The sequence below is a fragment of the Dipteris shenzhenensis genome, chromosome 29, assembly GCF_047967505.1.
Source record: "Dipteris shenzhenensis isolate YYH24624 ecotype China chromosome 29, Dip_SZ_1.0, whole genome shotgun sequence".
Lineage (NCBI taxonomy): Eukaryota > Viridiplantae > Streptophyta > Polypodiopsida > Gleicheniales > Dipteridaceae > Dipteris > Dipteris shenzhenensis.
The window spans coordinates 11,334,574-11,351,886 of NC_141624.1; the positions used below are offsets into that span (position 1 = coordinate 11,334,574).

The following is a 17,313-nucleotide window of genomic DNA, read 5'->3' on the forward strand; positions in this document are numbered from 1 at the left end:
AGGAACTCATTTTCAGCTCTGGCAGATGCTTCAGGTTTCCTAGAGGAGGAGTTTGTGCCCTCTACTTTTGGTGAGCCAGTGATTGGGTTTTCTGTTGACAGGGCATCAGGTGGCAAGGTTCTTTCCCCTGTTGATTTTCCGCCACTTGGTTCCATTCCTCGCTCCTCGAGCAAGAGGTCTTCCCTTGTTGAGGGGTTTGTTTCCGCCACTAGGTCGGGTAAGATGTTCTACTCTACATCCTCCCGTCGATGAGGATTGTTAGCTGGAACATACAGGGCCTAGGTAGCGCCCACATCGCCGTCGCAGACAGCTGATCCGGAATCAGCTTCATTCAGGTGTTACTGGGGGTTCCATTGATATCTTATTTATTCAGGAGCACAAACTGGATTCTAGAGATTGTGCCAAGTCAAGCAAGTTGCTTTCTAGTCATACATTTTGGTCGCTTGCCTTGGGCACTAGGGGAGACACTTCTATTTCAGTTTCACAGTCGGTTCTCCCCTTAGTTGTTGGACACGGAGTCATCCCATCTAAGGTTCAATGGATTATTCTCCTCATTGGAGGGCGTAAGGTTGGTTTCCTTAACCTGTATGCCTCCAACATTAGAGGGGAATGTGTCATTATGTGGAAGGATTTGCTCTCCTGGGCCCCCATTGCGGATTCATGGGTGATTGGAGGTGACTTTAACATGTTTGAGTTACCGTCAGACAAAAAAGGGGATAGAGAAGGCAGAAAAGGGGATAGAGAAGGCAGACTTCACTCTTTGGAGAGAGCAGCTTGGGATGCCTTCCTTTTTCACTACTATGGTAGAGATACTTGGATGGACTATGCCTTTCTTATTCAGCCACGGTCTCTCCTGTTCTCTTGGTCGAATAGGAGGCATCAGATGCCTATTCATGCACGCATTGACAGATTCTATGTAGATGATTGGGCACTAGAAGGAGGTGGATCGGTATGCATTGCTGGTGGGGTTTACACTTCAGACCACTTTCCTGTTGTGCTGGCTATCTCAGAGCCTCACTTGAGAGGCCGGTCTGCCAGCATCATGATTCCAGATGCCTTATACACAGAGGAGGACCTTTACAGAGGCAGCCCTGCAGATATGGGTTTCTCATGTCCAGGGTGGGCAGCCATCTCCATCACATGTAGCTGCTGTCCTTTTTGGTATTAGCGACTTCTACCACTCAGCTGCTTGTACCAGCAGGCGAGATATTCTCAGACGTGAGATTGGTGTTCGCCAACAGTTGGCAGCTTTTTAGAGGAAAGAGCAGAAACGGCCTTCAGATGCTTGGATTCAGGAGCGCCTTGCTGCAGCAAGGTCTCATCAGTAGATATTGCTTGATCAGAGAGCAGAGTATGCCTTTCATGCACGGGAGTCCTTCTGGATTCAGATGGGTGGCAGAGTCAATAAACATTTTTTCTCTACTCTTGGCCCTAGACATAGTAGAGAGAGTGTATCCTAGCTTATTGACTCACATGGGGTTTTACAGACAGATCTAGATGACGTCATGCACATAGCTTCAGATTTTTATGCCACCCTTCTTACCGCAGATCCTGACACACAGGATAGAGAGGATGCTAGACAGGTTATTTGGCAGAGCATCCCTTTGTTGGTGAAATCGGATATGCATGTTTTGCTTGATGCACCTTTCACCAACACAGAGTTCAGGACTGTACTTTCAGCCCTTCACAAGGGCAAGTGCCTAGGTTCGGATGGCTTCACCCCTTCTTTTTTCATTGCATTTTGGGATATGATTGGAGACTACATTACATCAGCCCTGTAGGGCATTTGGGACTCTGGCGAGATGCTCGGGTCGCTCACAGAGGGTCTCATCCACCTTATCCCGAAAGGAGGTTGCAGAAATTTAGTGTCCCAGTGGAGGCCTATCACACTTTTGGGGACATGTTACAAGATTCTGGCCAAGGCAATCAGCCTCCGATTGCAGACCCTTCTCTTAGATCTTATTTGTGACACTTAGACGGGATTTGTGCATGGCAGAAGCATTTTTTATAACATTTTCTCTTTTTGGGAAGCTTCAAAGTGGGCCATGCAGAGCGGCCAGAATCTAGCCATTCTACTCTTGGATTTTGAGAAAGCTTATGACAGAGTAGATTGGGGTTTTTTGGAGGGCACCCTTCTACGTTTTGGCTTTACTGATGCTTGGATCATAGGTGTTTCCTCTTTGTACAGATCAGCCCACAGCTAGGTACTTATTGGTGGGGTAAGGTGTGAGAGATTTCAGATTTCCAAATCAGTCTGTCAGGGATGCCCCCTTGCTCCTTTTCTTTTTTTGTTCGTGGTTGAAGCTATGAGTATCTATGTTAGATCTCAAGCTGACATCTTTGGGCTGAGACTTGCCATTAGAAGGGAAGAGGAGCTACTTGACAGTGAGTTGGCAAATGACACAATAGTTTACTTGGAGGCCACACCACAGACGCTCACTTTTTTCAAGACAGCATTGAATTTATTTTACTTGGTGGCAGGGGCACAGATAAATTGGCATAAATCCAATGGCTTTTGGATCAGTGATGAGGACACTCTAGTTTGGGGGCTTGACATAGGATTCTCTTGGGTTCAGAGGGGTGTGCCAATCAGGTATTTGGGTTGCCAGGTCGGCTTGGATATTTCTTCCACGCAGCAGTTTGCTCCCGTGTTAGAGAGCATCAGGAGGAAGCTCCTTTTTTGGAGCTCATCCAAGCTGGATCTTGCCTCTAGAGTTGTGGTGGTCAACCAGCTCCTCTTGGCCACGGCCTGGTTTGTTTGTTCATGCTGGTGCCGTTCTAGGGACTGCATCACTCAGCTCAGGAGACCGATCATAAATTTTCTTTGGAGTGGGCTTGATGGCACAGCAGGTGCGGTAGCCAGGGTGGCTTGGGAGACCCTCATCCTACCTACACAAGAAGGGGGTCTCAATATTATTGATCCAGATTTATATTGCAAAGCTCTACTCTGCAAGATGGTGGTGCGGGGACTTATGTCAGGACAGGAGCTGTGGAAGGCTTTTTGTATCAGTAGCATACAGACGTGCACACCTTCTTCAGGAGGAGACTGGATGGGCAGTATTAGGTGGATTTTCACCGCAGCACACCTCAGATCATCTTTGTCCCCTCCCATGGTTGCCATACTGAAAGCATGGGCCAGTTTTAGGAACACTCTTTGGAGGATTCCCCCTTCCTCTCGTGAAGAGATTGATAGGCAACCGATCATGTGAAATGACAGTACATTGGATGATCATGGCAGACCACTTGGTGACTCAATCTACATGCAGTGGTCGAGGTGGGAGAGGAGACCCGCCTCATCATTGGAGTCATGGAAAGCTTTCCGTAGGCTTCCAGAGGAGACCAAATCTCAGTTGACAGGACATCTTAGAGGGAGTGCAGGGAGGGTCTTGCAGATTGAGGCAGCCCTTCCAGCGGATTGGGTAGACAGATGATATGCCACTCACTTGCTCCACTTGGGCAGGTACTTTTACGAGAGGCAGTGTTCCTCTTCCACTTGGGCAGGTACTTTTACGAGAGGCGGTGTTCCTCTTCAGGTTTTGGCCTTTCAAGATGCACATGAGGATGCTTTGGTTTTTAGTGTACATGATGGTGGCAGATTGCTCAAGTCCACAGAGGACATCTTGCTTGAGTTTGCTTTTCAGCCTATCAGGGTTGTAGGTCTTTTGGTGCAAGGATCAGATTCAGAGTGGTTTCTCGACCCAGACCCTCGGCTTCTCTCCACTGGATCTTGGAGGCTTTGGCTCTACGGGGGAGTTCCCATTAGGTATTTGCAGTGGGACCCTGGAGAGTGGGAGTGGATTGATGCAGGGCATTGAGAGAAGAGCATCCCCTTCTTTCGTTACACGGTCAGTAACGCCAGGAGATTCTAGCTCAGTAGTAGAGGTTGGAGACCTTTCAAAGTTCCTCATTGGGAGACATTTGATATCACTGCGGATTTGCAGAGGTGCTTCTGGAAGAGACTTTGGAAATCCCACAGGAATAGAAAGATCACTCTTTTCTTTTGGCTTTCTATCCATGGTGGGATTGCAGTGAACCTTTGGAGATCCAGGTTCAGAGCCGACCCTACTTTCTCTCGTTGCCTCTTTGCTTTGGAGACTATTCAGCATTGCTTATGAGATTGCAGACAGGCGAGGATGATTTGGATGGGGGTAGCCAGGATTTTCAGTCACTTTGCCTATTCCCCATTCTTTATGACATGGGGCTCAGTGGCATGGCTTTCTCTTACAGGGCCTTAGGTATTCTATGAGAGACTCTCGGGCCATTTTGATTCGACATCATCAGGTTGAGTCCTGTTCTTTGGATGTGTTACCACACCTTCCTTTTGCAGATGTACATGCCTCTGTGGATACCTCTTGGGAGATTCTAGCGAGCATAGCAGCCTGGCATATCTGGAGAGCCAAATGCAAAGAGGCATTGGAGGGAACTCAGACTCATCCCTGGACAAACACCATACATACCTTGATGGCCGTATGGACGAGTATGCAAGGAGACTCCCGTGCAACCTCAGCTAGGAGGGCTTCTTTCTTCAGGGAATGGAAGGATTCTCCTTTCTTCTCTGAGACTCCTACAGGGTTGAGGTGGCACTTTCAGCCTCAGCCTTGGTTGTTTTCCACCTCATTTTGAGGGGGTTTATTTATCCTCATGATTTCATGATGTATTCCGCTTTGAGCTTGCTCTCGTGGGTTTTTTCTCTTACTTAATAGAAGTCTCTTTCTTGGGGAAAAAAAAAAAGTCGGTCAGCCTGCTAGGGCATCGACCAGCTGCACATAAGGGGCCAACCCCACTGTTGTATGTGGGCCGACCCACCTCTAGGGCTGCCCTAAAACAGGGCCAACCAGGCTGCCTCTGCCCCCATACTTGATATGAAGGCTGGGCAACAGCCCTCTAGGCCTGACCTGCCCCTGCTCTACATAGAGGTTGCTATGCAGCTCTATAAGGGGACTGGCCCCCCCGCCTAATGGCTGACCAGGCCTGGTGATAGGGCCGGCCCAACACCCTATACGAGGGGCTGTTGGGGCCTAGTCTCCTGCCCCAAAGGCACCTGCCAGCACAAGTAGATCTACCCTCATGGGGGCGGGCACACGCACAACAAAAGCCCTCTCTCTACCTACGCTAGCCTCACTCACTGGGCAAGCACACCCACAAGCAAGGCCCTCTCTGTCTACGGTGACATCAGTAGATGTTGGCCTCTAACACAGTTTCTTGGGCTCGGCTTCCTTTGAAGTGGTATCTTCGTTTGTTTGCCGAATAAGCACAAGGAGGGTGGGTTGCTTCTTTTTCACGGCCTTTTTAAGCAGCATGGCGGATAATGTTTGTGGTAACTTGGGTCCTTTCTCTCGAAAGGCGTTAATGATCTCTCAACCTTCAGGCTTGCATAGTAGCACTTCCTGCTCGTCACAATTGTTAATCAAGGCATAGTTATCTCGTAGCCACATTTGTCCCAGCACAATCTCAAAATCATCCATTGTGACTACGGAAAATTCAGCTCGACTGGTGCTTCTACCAACCTTGACACTTACTCCTTTGGCCACACGAGCTATAGTTTGTCCAAGGGCATTCACCATCTCCACAACCTTACCTTTTCTTTCTTCAACCTTCAAGCCCAATTCCTTGGCTTTGACAGGCGTCATGAAATTGTGGCTTGCACCACTATCAATCATAGCCTTACGATCCGCCCATTAATATTAGCGGTGATGAACATCAACCAAATGGCCACCTTTGCTTCATGGGGGCACATCTGCTTCATGGCTCCTAGTAGCTACACTGTTGTGATGGTCTGTGAGGACCTTCTTTGGGCTGTTTTTGTATTTTCTGCAAACTCTGGTGCGTAGGGCAATTGCAGGCCATAGTGGGCACGTGTACATATTAGCACCCACTGCCCTTAGGTCCATAATTGCTGCTTGAGGCCTTTGAAGGAATGCTGCTGTTTGGTTGCGTAGTAGTGGCTTTGGCCTTCCCTTTCTAACTAGGGGCAGGCAATGCCTTAGGTTGAGCTTCAAAAGATCCTCCCATAGGTTGAAACTGCTTCCTATCCTTCCACAAGCGCTTGAGGTGCCTTTTGCCCTTCTGTTTTGGGACACACAGACCCGTAGAAAGTTTGGGATGTGAATTACCTCCTTTAGGTTGGTGCTGGCACTCCTGCCAACCCGGTCGGACGTCTCATAAGCTTTGCTACAGTCTTCATTTGCTGCCTCATCAACTCATCGTGTGCCTAGGGTTTGAGACGGGTGATAAAGTAGTAGAGGCAGTTGGTCTCCAACATCTCCTTGATTTGAAGCATCAATGACAAATGCTGCTTGATAAACTCCCAAAGGGTTCCAATGTGTCTGAGATTATTTAGAGCATCTCTTGCGTTCCATTCAACGTGGGCAGGCAAGAATTGAAGCCTGAGTCTTTTCTGCAAGTCCTCCCACAATTCGATGGTGAAGATGTTGCATAGGAGCCGCTCGTCCTCCTTGAAATTTCGCCACCATTGCTTGGCATCGTTGGCCAAATAGGTGGAAGCATGTAGAACTTGCTCTTTGGGCTCAGTAATCTTCCCCAAAGAGAGGTATTGTGTCATATTGTAGCAGAAGTTCTCCAGAACCTTCACATCCCGGGCACCTTCATATGGTTCGGATTTCTTAGGCTTAAAGAAGATCATTAGCATATTCGTGTTAGGGGAATCTTCTCTAGAATATTCCACGTGTGCACACAGGGTTGTCAACAAGAGTCGAACATGGCACCTTTTGTTCCAAACTGGATAGCTCTATCAATGGGCCAAGTCCTTGAGCTATTGATCTAGTTACCCGCCCTAGCTAGTTTTAATGTTAACCGGACGACCACAGATAGACGGGAGACTTTCTGTCGTCTTCTTCGTCGTCGACTACCGGACGGGTGGACAGACTTCAACCTCCAACGACGAAACACCGGAAACCACTACGCTCACATTTCCAACTTGACCAACCTATCTTCTTCGTTGTGAACAACTCTTCGCAGATCCCGTTACTCACTTTCTACGCCACAGAACGCTTATTTCGACCCACACTCATTATGAACGACATTTTCGAGCAAGTAGACACGAATATTAGGCTATACAAGGAGTTCATGTTCCTTGATATTTAGGTCAACAAGCCGTTGGCCCTGAGATTATAGAAGATATAACTGCCACACAACGCACACTAATTTCCTTCACTCGACTGGGAGCTTCCTGCCCGAAATCTCCTTGTGGTCTCGTCTCCCCCGCATATCCTTGCCTTGACTCCTTGGCTTACAAGGTTCGACCGAATGTTGGCTTCATGGTCGGCTACTTGAACTCTTTCAAACGACACACTCTTCAGCTCTGGGACTCTTTGGAGTTCTTTGTGTGTAACTCCCGAGTTGGCTCTTTGTTTTTTCGAAGGCTTATATCGTATGTGGTTCAAACGACCTCATGTGGCCATTGATGCGTGCCACCTCGGCCGTTAGATCCAGACATGTGTCTCCTTTTGATTCGCTGCCCCATTCAAACCTCACGTTTGACTGACCGTGGTCATTGGGTCTCCTGATATCGGCTTTTGCGATGTGGCTTTGTACGCGGTCTGCCTATTGTCACGTTGTCCCTCCTACACGTCCCTTTGCCAATTATCGTCTGCCTTGTTTGTCAGAGCTGCCTAGTCAGCAATGATGCTGCTACCAGCTTGCCACTATCACTCGCCGGCCACCCAAGGCTACCAAGTCAGCTACCACGTGGGCCTGCGTGCTCTACTGCTGGGTCCAGTGAATTTAGAGTCCACCTCCGATTGGTCCATGGTAGCCCTAGCCTTTATGGCTAGTCATGATATCCATCCTAGGAGGCACCCGCCGATGGTCATTCTCGTTGAGCCTGCCGATTGATCGACTGCCCGTTAGGGCCATTGCTTGCCTGGCCTTTTGGTGCCATCGAGCCTCCTCGCCATTGGAGCATGCATGCCACACGGCTACTTCAAATTTGGAGCATTGGATCAAGTGTAGATCCAAGGGCACACCCGAGCCCTAGGATCCCTTGTCAATAGGGTCGGGGGAACCCCGTTACAGGGGGGGCTGGCGTTGGGTCTAGCTACGAACCTTTTGAAGGGAGGTTGAAGAAATTCCCCATCTCCAAAGAGGAACGGCACTCACGACCAGCCTCACCATCTGCTCATCTTGTGGGGAAGGCATCACCTGATGTCTCATCCTTGCCTACTACCTGTACCGAGCTGGCTTTCCCTCTTTCCTCTTTTCTTGCTCTCCTCTCTTGTCCAAAACCCAAGGGGTTGAGACGAAGGGGGCTGCGGGGATCGCGACCTAGGGGTGACTCTCCTCCCCCCAACTTGTTGGAATTCAACTACCCTTAGGTTGAGAGGACTGGTGGCTCTCAAGCAAGCCCATGACTTGGCCAAGTAGCCCATTTGTCTATAATAAAGGCACGGCCCTGCCAAGCCTAAAGTCTCCACACGTTGCTTGAAAGCCCCTCTGTCCAGGGTCTCAAACACCAGGGTCTTCACAAATGGGTTCAAACTTGATCCTAGTCTTGGTACAGCAAAGCACATGAAGCAAGAGCTCCTTGAAGCAGAATGTAATACTTGGAAGAAATATTCATGGTTTAGTATTCTCAATGGGACAATTAAGAAGATATTGCTGATAATAATATGGAACAATTGCACAAGAATGTCCTCCTAGTTGTGGCTATTTTTTACAACTTTAAGCAACAGTTTTCATATTGTGATGAGCCATTTGATGACGTTTTCACTCTACAGTTTCTTTATCAATTGTGACTAGGGCCAAGAAGGGTTTTGTGGGTCATTAATGGTGGCAATTTCTTTTGGCATGCCTAACAAATCGGTGTTATGTCTTCAGCATTGTGTGTGGATGCATGGATATGTATTGGTGAGAACATGTTTGGGAGCTAATGATGTCAATGGGATATTATAGTACCTAGTCCCTGCTATAAGTGATTAGTTTCTGTTTCCCACATCACAGATGACCTGTCATGAGTCTGTTCTGTTGTTAGAAGATGACTTTGGCCATGTTCCTGGATACATCTAAAAATATATTGGTGGTTTTATTTTAGGTCTTGTTGTCTGAGATTTTTTTATTTAATGAATATGGCTGCAGATTGAGAATCATTCTTTCCTTGTTCCCCGTCTGTATATTTTGAGTATGTATCTAAAGGCTTATACAAGTTTCTCATTTTCTGTCTAGCAGGTGACAAACGTAGTATACGTACGATTCGATAACTTTGTCGCTGATGCTTGGAAACTGGAGCCAGTCATCAGATTGCTCAAGGATGGAGCCGTTGGGGTCATTCCAACTGATACTGTGTTCGTCTCCAACCTCTTAACAACAAGAAAAGAATTACGTCTATTGTGTGGTGGACGTGTGGGTGACGTATTAAAGTCTGCATCGCAATTTCATACTGCCTTGCCTTTTTGGAATCAGAGCCTTTGAGATGTAGCTTTTTTTTTTTTTTCGGGGGGTGTTTGAGGCTGCTCTCCCTGGCTTCTCTGTAGCCTCCCCCTTAACAGCTCCCATCCAGCCCACCTCTGCCCTCCTTCCACCTCCCCTCAGCCCCCTCGACTCCTCTCCACCTTCCCCCCCCCCTGCCCCTTTGAGGCCATTGCGTCGCCCCGCCTTGCCATCCCCTCTTCCTCCCCCGCTCTGCCTTTCGGTGCTGCCCCCCCTCATGGTTCCCGTTCTTCCCACCGACCCTTGTGCCTTCTCCCCCCGCTTCCCTTTTTCTGTGGCTGCGCCTTGCCCCCCACCTTCCTTGACGCCCCGCTGCCTCCTCTCACCCTTTTTGCCTTCCCCCCACAGTTTCCCCCCCTTTTTTCCCTCCCGAGCCTGGTCTGAACAGCTCGGGAGCTCCAGCCTCAATTTTTTGAGGCCCCAGCCCCCCCGGAGCTGAATCTGCAGCCCCCCCTTTTTCTTCCTCTTTCCAACTCCCTGCCTCTTCCTCCATCCTCCCTGCCCATCGCCTCTTCCTTTTGGCTAGCAAGAGCAGTTTTCTCATTTGTTTTCTGGGATTTAATCTGAGTGGTGACATTTTGTTTTGGCTAGAGGGACTCTCATGCCAGCTCCCTCAACTCCCCAAGCGATTTGGATTTCCCTTTTCCCTCTTCCCAGAGGACAAGCAACAAAGCAGATTGCAATTCAATCCTTGCAGAATCTATCATTGGTGGGCTGCATAGTAGGCCTCACACTTGTGAGGAGCCGGGTTCAATAGAGGGCGACCATATCTAGGAGGTCACCATCTATGGGAGAGGGCCTTTCTTCTCGAGCTAGGTTCAATAGAGGGCGACCATATCCAAGAGGTCACCATCTACAGGAGAGGGCCTTTCTTCTCCAACTAAGATCCCCCAATGTCACCAAGGCTGATCTTCCTTGGCCCTCATCTAATGTTCTTTATCCCTTGGTAACATGGCTTCAAGGGGATGTAAGCAGTAAATCAACCAGAAGGGGGACATTGCTTCGACACACTATACTCCATGCCTCCCAGCGACCCTCAAGTTCCCCAGCCTTCCTAAGGAGTATCGCTCCATTCTATCTTCTAATGGAGGAAAACCCCACAGTGCGCTACAGTTGCCGCCCACAACAGCCTCAGTCTGGCAGATGATGGTGTTCCTCGGCTTAGGGCGATAGCAGAGTGACTAGAGGTACTGCTTGAGGAGGTCTTCCTGAAGACTTAGGATGGGGCACTTTCCGTTAGAGGGTCGGGGTTTTTGGCCTCCCAAGGCAATGCCTGCACTACTGTAGACAGATGGGGCACCTTGCAAGAGCTTGCCAACGCAGTATATGTAGAGCCATCGCGCAACTGCCTCCGCGCAACTGCCTCATAGCAGTGGGAGGGCCGAGCTGTCAAACCTCTACCCCCAGATAAACAAAAACATACGACCTAGACTCCTTGGGCTGAGTCTTATGATGTGGCTTGGACTAAGATAGATTGAAGAAAGCTAGGCAAGCTCGTTTGCGAAGAACCGTAGATGCCGTGCATGCCACCGCCAGTAGGCAAGGGTGGGCCCCTCGTCCGCCTACGTGACACAGGAGAAGCAGGCTAAGGGAGACCTCTTAGGTCAGTCTTAGACACTTGAGGGGAAGGTTTTCTTTGATGTCCTAGTAGATCCAGTTTCTCGATTGTGCCATAGGGCTCCTGCCCTTCCCTTGACTCCACTCTGGGTCCAGGCTTAAGGGAGGTGCCCCTTCCTAGCCCCCTTATCCAAGCCACTTAGCCTGCCCATTGAGTTACTTAGCCCTCCACTCCCTAATCTTGTTCCTTGCCTCCTTGCTCTCCATCCTCCTCTTTCCCCCCCCGCCCCCTTTTTGTTGGCACCGGGGAGAAGCCCTATTTATAAGTGTGGTGGAGGGGGCCAGGCACACAACTAGGGGGGCTGGGCCCCCACTTATAGGAGGCAAAAATCGGCCTGTTCCAGTCGGCCAGGATTGGGCAGCCAGTCGGTTTTTGTGGAGTGCCTTGTGCCCTATATAAGAGGGTGTTTGCAGCAGTCCAGCAAGTTGGCGAGCAGCAGGAGCAGCTACTCACACACCCTCAGGCCTACTTCGTGGAGGCAGAGAAGTTCAGAGAGTGGCTGCAGAGTGAGCTTTACTAGGGCTGGTATCTTGGCTGTCTTCTAGGGCAGCAAGAAGCTGAGGTCAAAGGATGGAAAGTATACATACGCTCGAGGTGGAGCACGCAGGCTCAAGTTCTAGAGATATCCGACAGATAGTAGGAGTACGTGGTGGTAAGATCAAAGAACCGGCAGCCCAGTCGGTGGACAGTAGTAGGGTCGGCCATGCTGGTCGGTCAGTTTTGAGGCCCAAGGGAGCCTATAAAAGGCAGCCCCTTAGCCTTCATTTCTCATCCCACCTCAAGCCTTCCAACCTTCAGTGAAGCAGCACCTAGGCCTCCCCGCAGAAGACTAGCAGGGTAGCCTCATCCTCTTTAGGAATCTAGTAAGGATTCACCTCCTCTAGGTAGTCTAGTCTTCCAGTTTTGCAGTGAGGGTTTCAGACTCATACAGTTGTATTCAGCCCTTTGGGCATTCATTATTCAGTTGTATCTATTTCCTCTTCGGAGGTCCACTACATTCTCTCCCCTTGATTCTCTCACTCTCATCCACAGCATCACTTTGTGTATTGAGTGCATCATCGTGCAGATGCAGTTAGTATTGAGCAGGAGAGAAAGTGAGGATAGTCTATCTCCCGCTACATTGGTATCAGAGCTTCAGATTCTTTCCTGAGACAGAGGGTTATCCTACATTTTTTTGTTCTTTTTTGTATTTTGTGCCTACCCCGGACTATTGGTAGTACTAGTCGCTTCCTCCCTTACTTCATCGCGCATCGGGCCGGCTCCGGTCTTCACCCGTAGGTCTTTACACCTTGCGGCATGAGGGGAACGTTCGTTTCCAGAAGTCAGGAGGTTTAGGTCAGTCAGGGACAGCCCCATTGTTTATGGTCCACTGGTAAGGACTCCATGAGCACCAATGAGCAGCTATGATGCAGATGCAGCAACAACAGTCCGAGGCTCTCTTCACCTGTTGGAAAGGTCACCTCCCCATCTGTAAGCCCCCAAATGAGGAGAGCGTGGGGGAGGGAGACCTAGGGTAGAAGATGCCCAGAGAAGAGAGAGAGAGGGGGCTGCCACATGGGCAGCACCTCACAAGAGAAGGCTGCAAAGGACGGAACCTGTGGAAGGAGCAGAAGGCGGGGACAGCAAGCCCTAGATCTGACCTGGCAGGGCACGATGACATCAGCAGCAGTACGGTTCAGTACAGCGCTGTGCACGTGGCTGGAGAAGAGCCTGGCAGAGGGCAGAACCAGCAGCAGCAGGGTGAACAGGCGCTGACATGGCTGGGGCCTGGTGGAGCAGCAAATGGGGCTGCCAGTGGGCAGTGGCATGCCTTATATAGGGCTGGGCCCTTGCCTAGATTGGAGGGCCAAAAGCCCTAGAAGTGTGGGCCAAAAGGCCCCGGGTTGTGAGCCCTTAAAGGGCTGGACCAGCCACAGTCTGGTCGGCCAGATTAGGACAGGCTGGTCGGTTTTTTGACAGGCCCCCTAGGCCTATAAAAGGAGAGGCACTTGCCTCATTTCATCATCCAGCAGCCAGCAATCCAGGAGGCAGAAAGGAGCAGCAGGAAGCCACCCTCTGGGCCTATATCCAGGAGGTGAGAGGGTGCTTGAAGGGCTGCAGACTTAGCCAGGAAGGGCTGGACCTTGGCTGTCTTCTAGGGCAGAAGGTTGCTGAGATCATCATCTTCTGGAGCAGCCAGTCACAAGCAGGTTGGAGCAGTGGAACAGCTATCTTGGGGCCTACATTCAGGAGGACCAAGGGGACCTGTGTGCTGCAGACAAAGCTTGGCAGGGGCTGCCCACCTAGGCTGATTTACAGGCAGTAAGGTGGAGAAGAACACACTAGATAGAAAGTCTATAGACGCTCGAGGTGGAGCACGCGGGCTCAAGTCTAGAGATAACTGGCTGATAGGAGAAGGACCTTGTGGTAAGATCAGAGGACCACACCATTGGTGGGACTCTGGATCTATATCTTTTGTATTGTGTCCATAGTTTTGGACGGAAATATATTTTGGTGGTTTCTCTATCTAGCTGGTTCATTGTCTATTGATGAGTCTGCACATCTATTGTATGCACATTAAGTAAAGAAGTTTGTGATTCCACACCCACACCACACTATGTGAGCTCCTGGGCATTACTATCAGTCTTCCACTATGCGTGCCCTCTGTTGGGTAATTTCTAACATCACCCGCATGACCCAGCTTCAAGAGATGCGGGAAGATCGTGAGCAAGCCGCTAGAGAACATGAAAGGCTAGCTCGGGAGCAAAATAAGAACGCGATCGGGAAGCGTGGGAAGCAAAGGAAGAACACGATCGGGAAGCTCGGGAAGCAAAAGACGAACGTGATCGAGAGGCTTCTGATTCTCCTCTAGTTGCAACTGTATGAACACTTGCGTGAATTTATTGGCATAGTGATTCACCGACTCGGTGTCCCCCTGGCGTAGCTCGTAGAATTGACTCTGGAGCCTGTCTAGGTACTACGGTGGCAAGAACGTGATCGAAGATCTTTCACGAATTCCGTCTAGCTGTAGAAAGGTGTCTCCTCGTTTGCATCATAGTGGTCCTTCTGTCACTTGAGCCACCAGGTGACCGCCTCGCGTGTAAGGTGCATGGGTGCTTGCACCGCTCATCCTCCTTCGTAGGCATCATTGAACTTTCGAACTGATTGAGCCACAAAGTCAACACTAAGGGTTCCTGCTTACCATCGTACCATGTGAGCTTCCCTGGAAAGGAAGGCTTGGCTGGAGGTGGAAGTCTCTTCGTTTCTCCCCCCGCTAGTCGGAGTAGAGAAATGAGAAGCTGTTGGTCCCGTTCTTCCTTCTCTTCTCAAGCGACACGTTCTTGTAGCTCCTTGGCCTCTTGAGCCTCGCAGTCCCTTGGCACCTATCACCTTTACTCCAGCAGCTCTTTTAGACTTTGCCCAGTCGAAGGAGGCAGTTACTACAGCACCATGCCTAGCATTGGCACAATGGGATCAACCCTTCGATGTACCGACTGATGCCAGTGCCATTGGAGCGGGTTCGCAGTAGAAGAGTCACCCCCTCACATTCGAGGGACACAAATTGCTTCCAGCAAAGACTAGATACTCAGTCTATGACAAGGAGTTATGTGCAGTCATCCATGCCCTCAAAACATGGAAACTCTTTCTCTATGGTCAGGATTTCACTGCTCGCACAGATCATCAGGCCTTGCGGTGGCTTCAGACCATGCCCGCCGCCGCTCAGTGGTCCGATCGACAAGCCAGATGGAGTCAGACTTTTCAGCAGTTTGGTGGCATGATCGAGTATCAGCTCGGATCAGAGAATGTTGTGGCAGATGCTCTTAGCAGAAGAGGAGGAATGGTCACCTCTATTTCCATAGTCCAGGAGTCTTCTATCGAAGAGATGCGCAACCAGTAACATATAGATGCAGATTTCGAGACACCTTGGTACAAAGTCATGCTTGACGAACGCTCGGGTGACTATGCTATACATGATGGGTGGTTATTCTTCAATGGACGACTTGTGTATTGCTCTCATACCGTGCTACCATACTCCATGATATGCACGATTCTCCAGCAGGTGGACACTGAGGCGTCGCAAGCACTCTCGAGAAGATAGAGCGCAAGTTTTTTTGGCGTCACTTATGCAGTTATGTTCATCAATATGTGTCTCATTGCCACTGTCAAGTTCAAGCACAGGGGCTCCCACGAAGCACCATGGGTGGAGGAATATTTGTTCGCAGGCTATCTAGATGTCCTTGCAGACTACAAGGTGTCTTTGTCTCTACCCTAGTTCGAGGTTCAGCAGAAGGGGATGTCACGGGCATCCACAGCCCGTAGCCATACTGGAGTGCCACGCAGGCAGCCCGCGTTGCAACAGTCGCAGCAAAGGTGCCACGACAGCAGCGCCACGTCAGCATCCAGTCGACTGCCACGTGGACTGGTCGGTGTCATGTTAGCAGCTAGCATCCCAGTCGGTGGATAGTAGCGTCGGCCATGCTGGTCGGTCAGTTTTGAGGCCCAAGGGAGCCTATAAAAGGTAGCCCCTTGGCCTTCATTTCTCATCCCACCTCAAGCCTTCCAGCTTCAGTGAAGCAACACCTAGGCCTCCCCGTAGCAATAGACCAACAGGGTAGCCTCAACCTCTTCAGGGATCTAGTGAGGATTCACCTCCTCTAGGTAGTCTCGTCTTCCAGTTTTATAGTGAGGGTTTTTGGGTTTCAGCCTCTTCATACAATTCTATTCAGCCCTTTGGGCATTCATTATTCAGTTGCATCTATTTCCTCTTTGGAGGTCCACTACATTCTCTCCTCTGATTCTCTCACTCACATCCATAGCATCACTTTGTGTATTGAGTGCATCATCTTGCAGTTGCAGTTAGTATTCAGCAGGAGAGAGAAAGAGGATAGTCTATCTCCCGCTTACGAAACAACAAGACAAAAGGCAATCTGAATCCAACTGTGCTCCAAGGATAATTTCAAGGTGACTCCATGCCGCATGTGCAATGTCACAACCATCAATGTGATGAATATAGGAATCAATCAATCCAAGTGCAATTATAGCTAGTGCCTTTTCATTCCTAGGTTTCCATAAAGGCTCTCCTTACCTAGTAGTTGGTTTCTTGTCTTTCCCATTAGCAATATTCCAGATCCCCTTCTTCACGATGAGAATAAACTTGAGTTTGGTCTGCCACGTGTGAAATCCCTCTCCCTCAAACTTATCTATCTTTGCTTTGGAGACCAAAGGAAAGGCCTTACCAATACTGGTAGTATCTAACCCCTTTACAATTCTTCAAAATGAGCCGTCACCATATAGATGCATATTGCAAGCAATAAAATTTGAAAGCCAAGGTCCTTTGCATAATGATAATAGTGAGGGACTTGTTTTTTGTCTTGAAGCCTAGTTACTTTCCTATTGACATATTTTGGTGCTCTCTTCTTCTTGATTTTCGTAACACATGGAGTATTGCTAGAACCACAACAAGGCGGCATTTTTAACAACCACCTTCCATGAGTTCAAATGCCAACGCTCAAATCTCAGTCAAAATACGGAAAAATTTCCAGTCAAGTCAAAAGCCATATGCCTTTGTTGACTTAGTCAAACATGAAGACCAAGAAACTCTCAAAAACTGATTTCAGAAACAAGCAGAGAGTGGAGGGTAATATTCAAACTGATGAAAGCGGCTCCAAGAGGGCTTTCATAGTGAAATGAAAGGTCTTTTACAAGTGAAGATTCAATAGGATGCCTGGGCCAAATGTTGCGTCACACCACCCAGGGTAGCACTAGCAAGTTGCGCTATTTTCTCCTCAGGAAGACTGGTTTTTCACTTAGTTCTCCCTACCTAGTGAATCGATTCAAGCTTCAACGTCAGACTCGTCAAAGGGTCATCCAACTCCAGCTAAGAGCAATTAGAGAGATTTGAGGCGCTGAAGAAGAACTCATAGAAACTTTGTCAAGCGAACATCTAGTCGGCACGGGCTGAAGACACGACCATTTGACAATTCCTCCGAGCCAGAGGTTTGCCCTAGCATGGACATGATTGAGCTCAAAGGGCGTCGACAACGAATCAGAGAATGAGGAGAACATCACTAAGCAAATTCTATGGGAAGAGAGGGAAGAAAACCTTCATTTGGAAAGAAGATGATGACATGGCACTGAAAAGAGGGCTCAAGAAGGTTGAAGTGGCTATGATACCACATGATGAAACAGTAAGGAAATGAATCAGCAATGATGTGAAAAGGACGTTTATTCAAGAGTAGAGGAGCCCTTATAAGGGCAACTGATACAATGCA

At 49.2% G+C, this 17,313-nt stretch overlaps 1 protein-coding gene across 3 annotated transcripts in view; it reads left to right on the plus strand.

Annotated features, from left to right (window-relative positions):
- Positions 1-17,313, plus strand: part of LOC147882435 (DHBP synthase RibB-like alpha/beta domain-containing protein) — a 68,632-nt gene that overhangs the window by 21,774 nt on the left and 29,545 nt on the right. For all 3 annotated transcript variants that reach the window (XM_087400692.1, XM_087400694.1, XM_087400693.1), the window contains exon 2: positions 9,184-9,299. In XM_087400692.1, the coding sequence (XP_087256818.1) occupies positions 9,184-9,299 (116 nt within the window). The remainder of the gene's footprint in view (positions 1-9,183; positions 9,300-17,313) is intronic.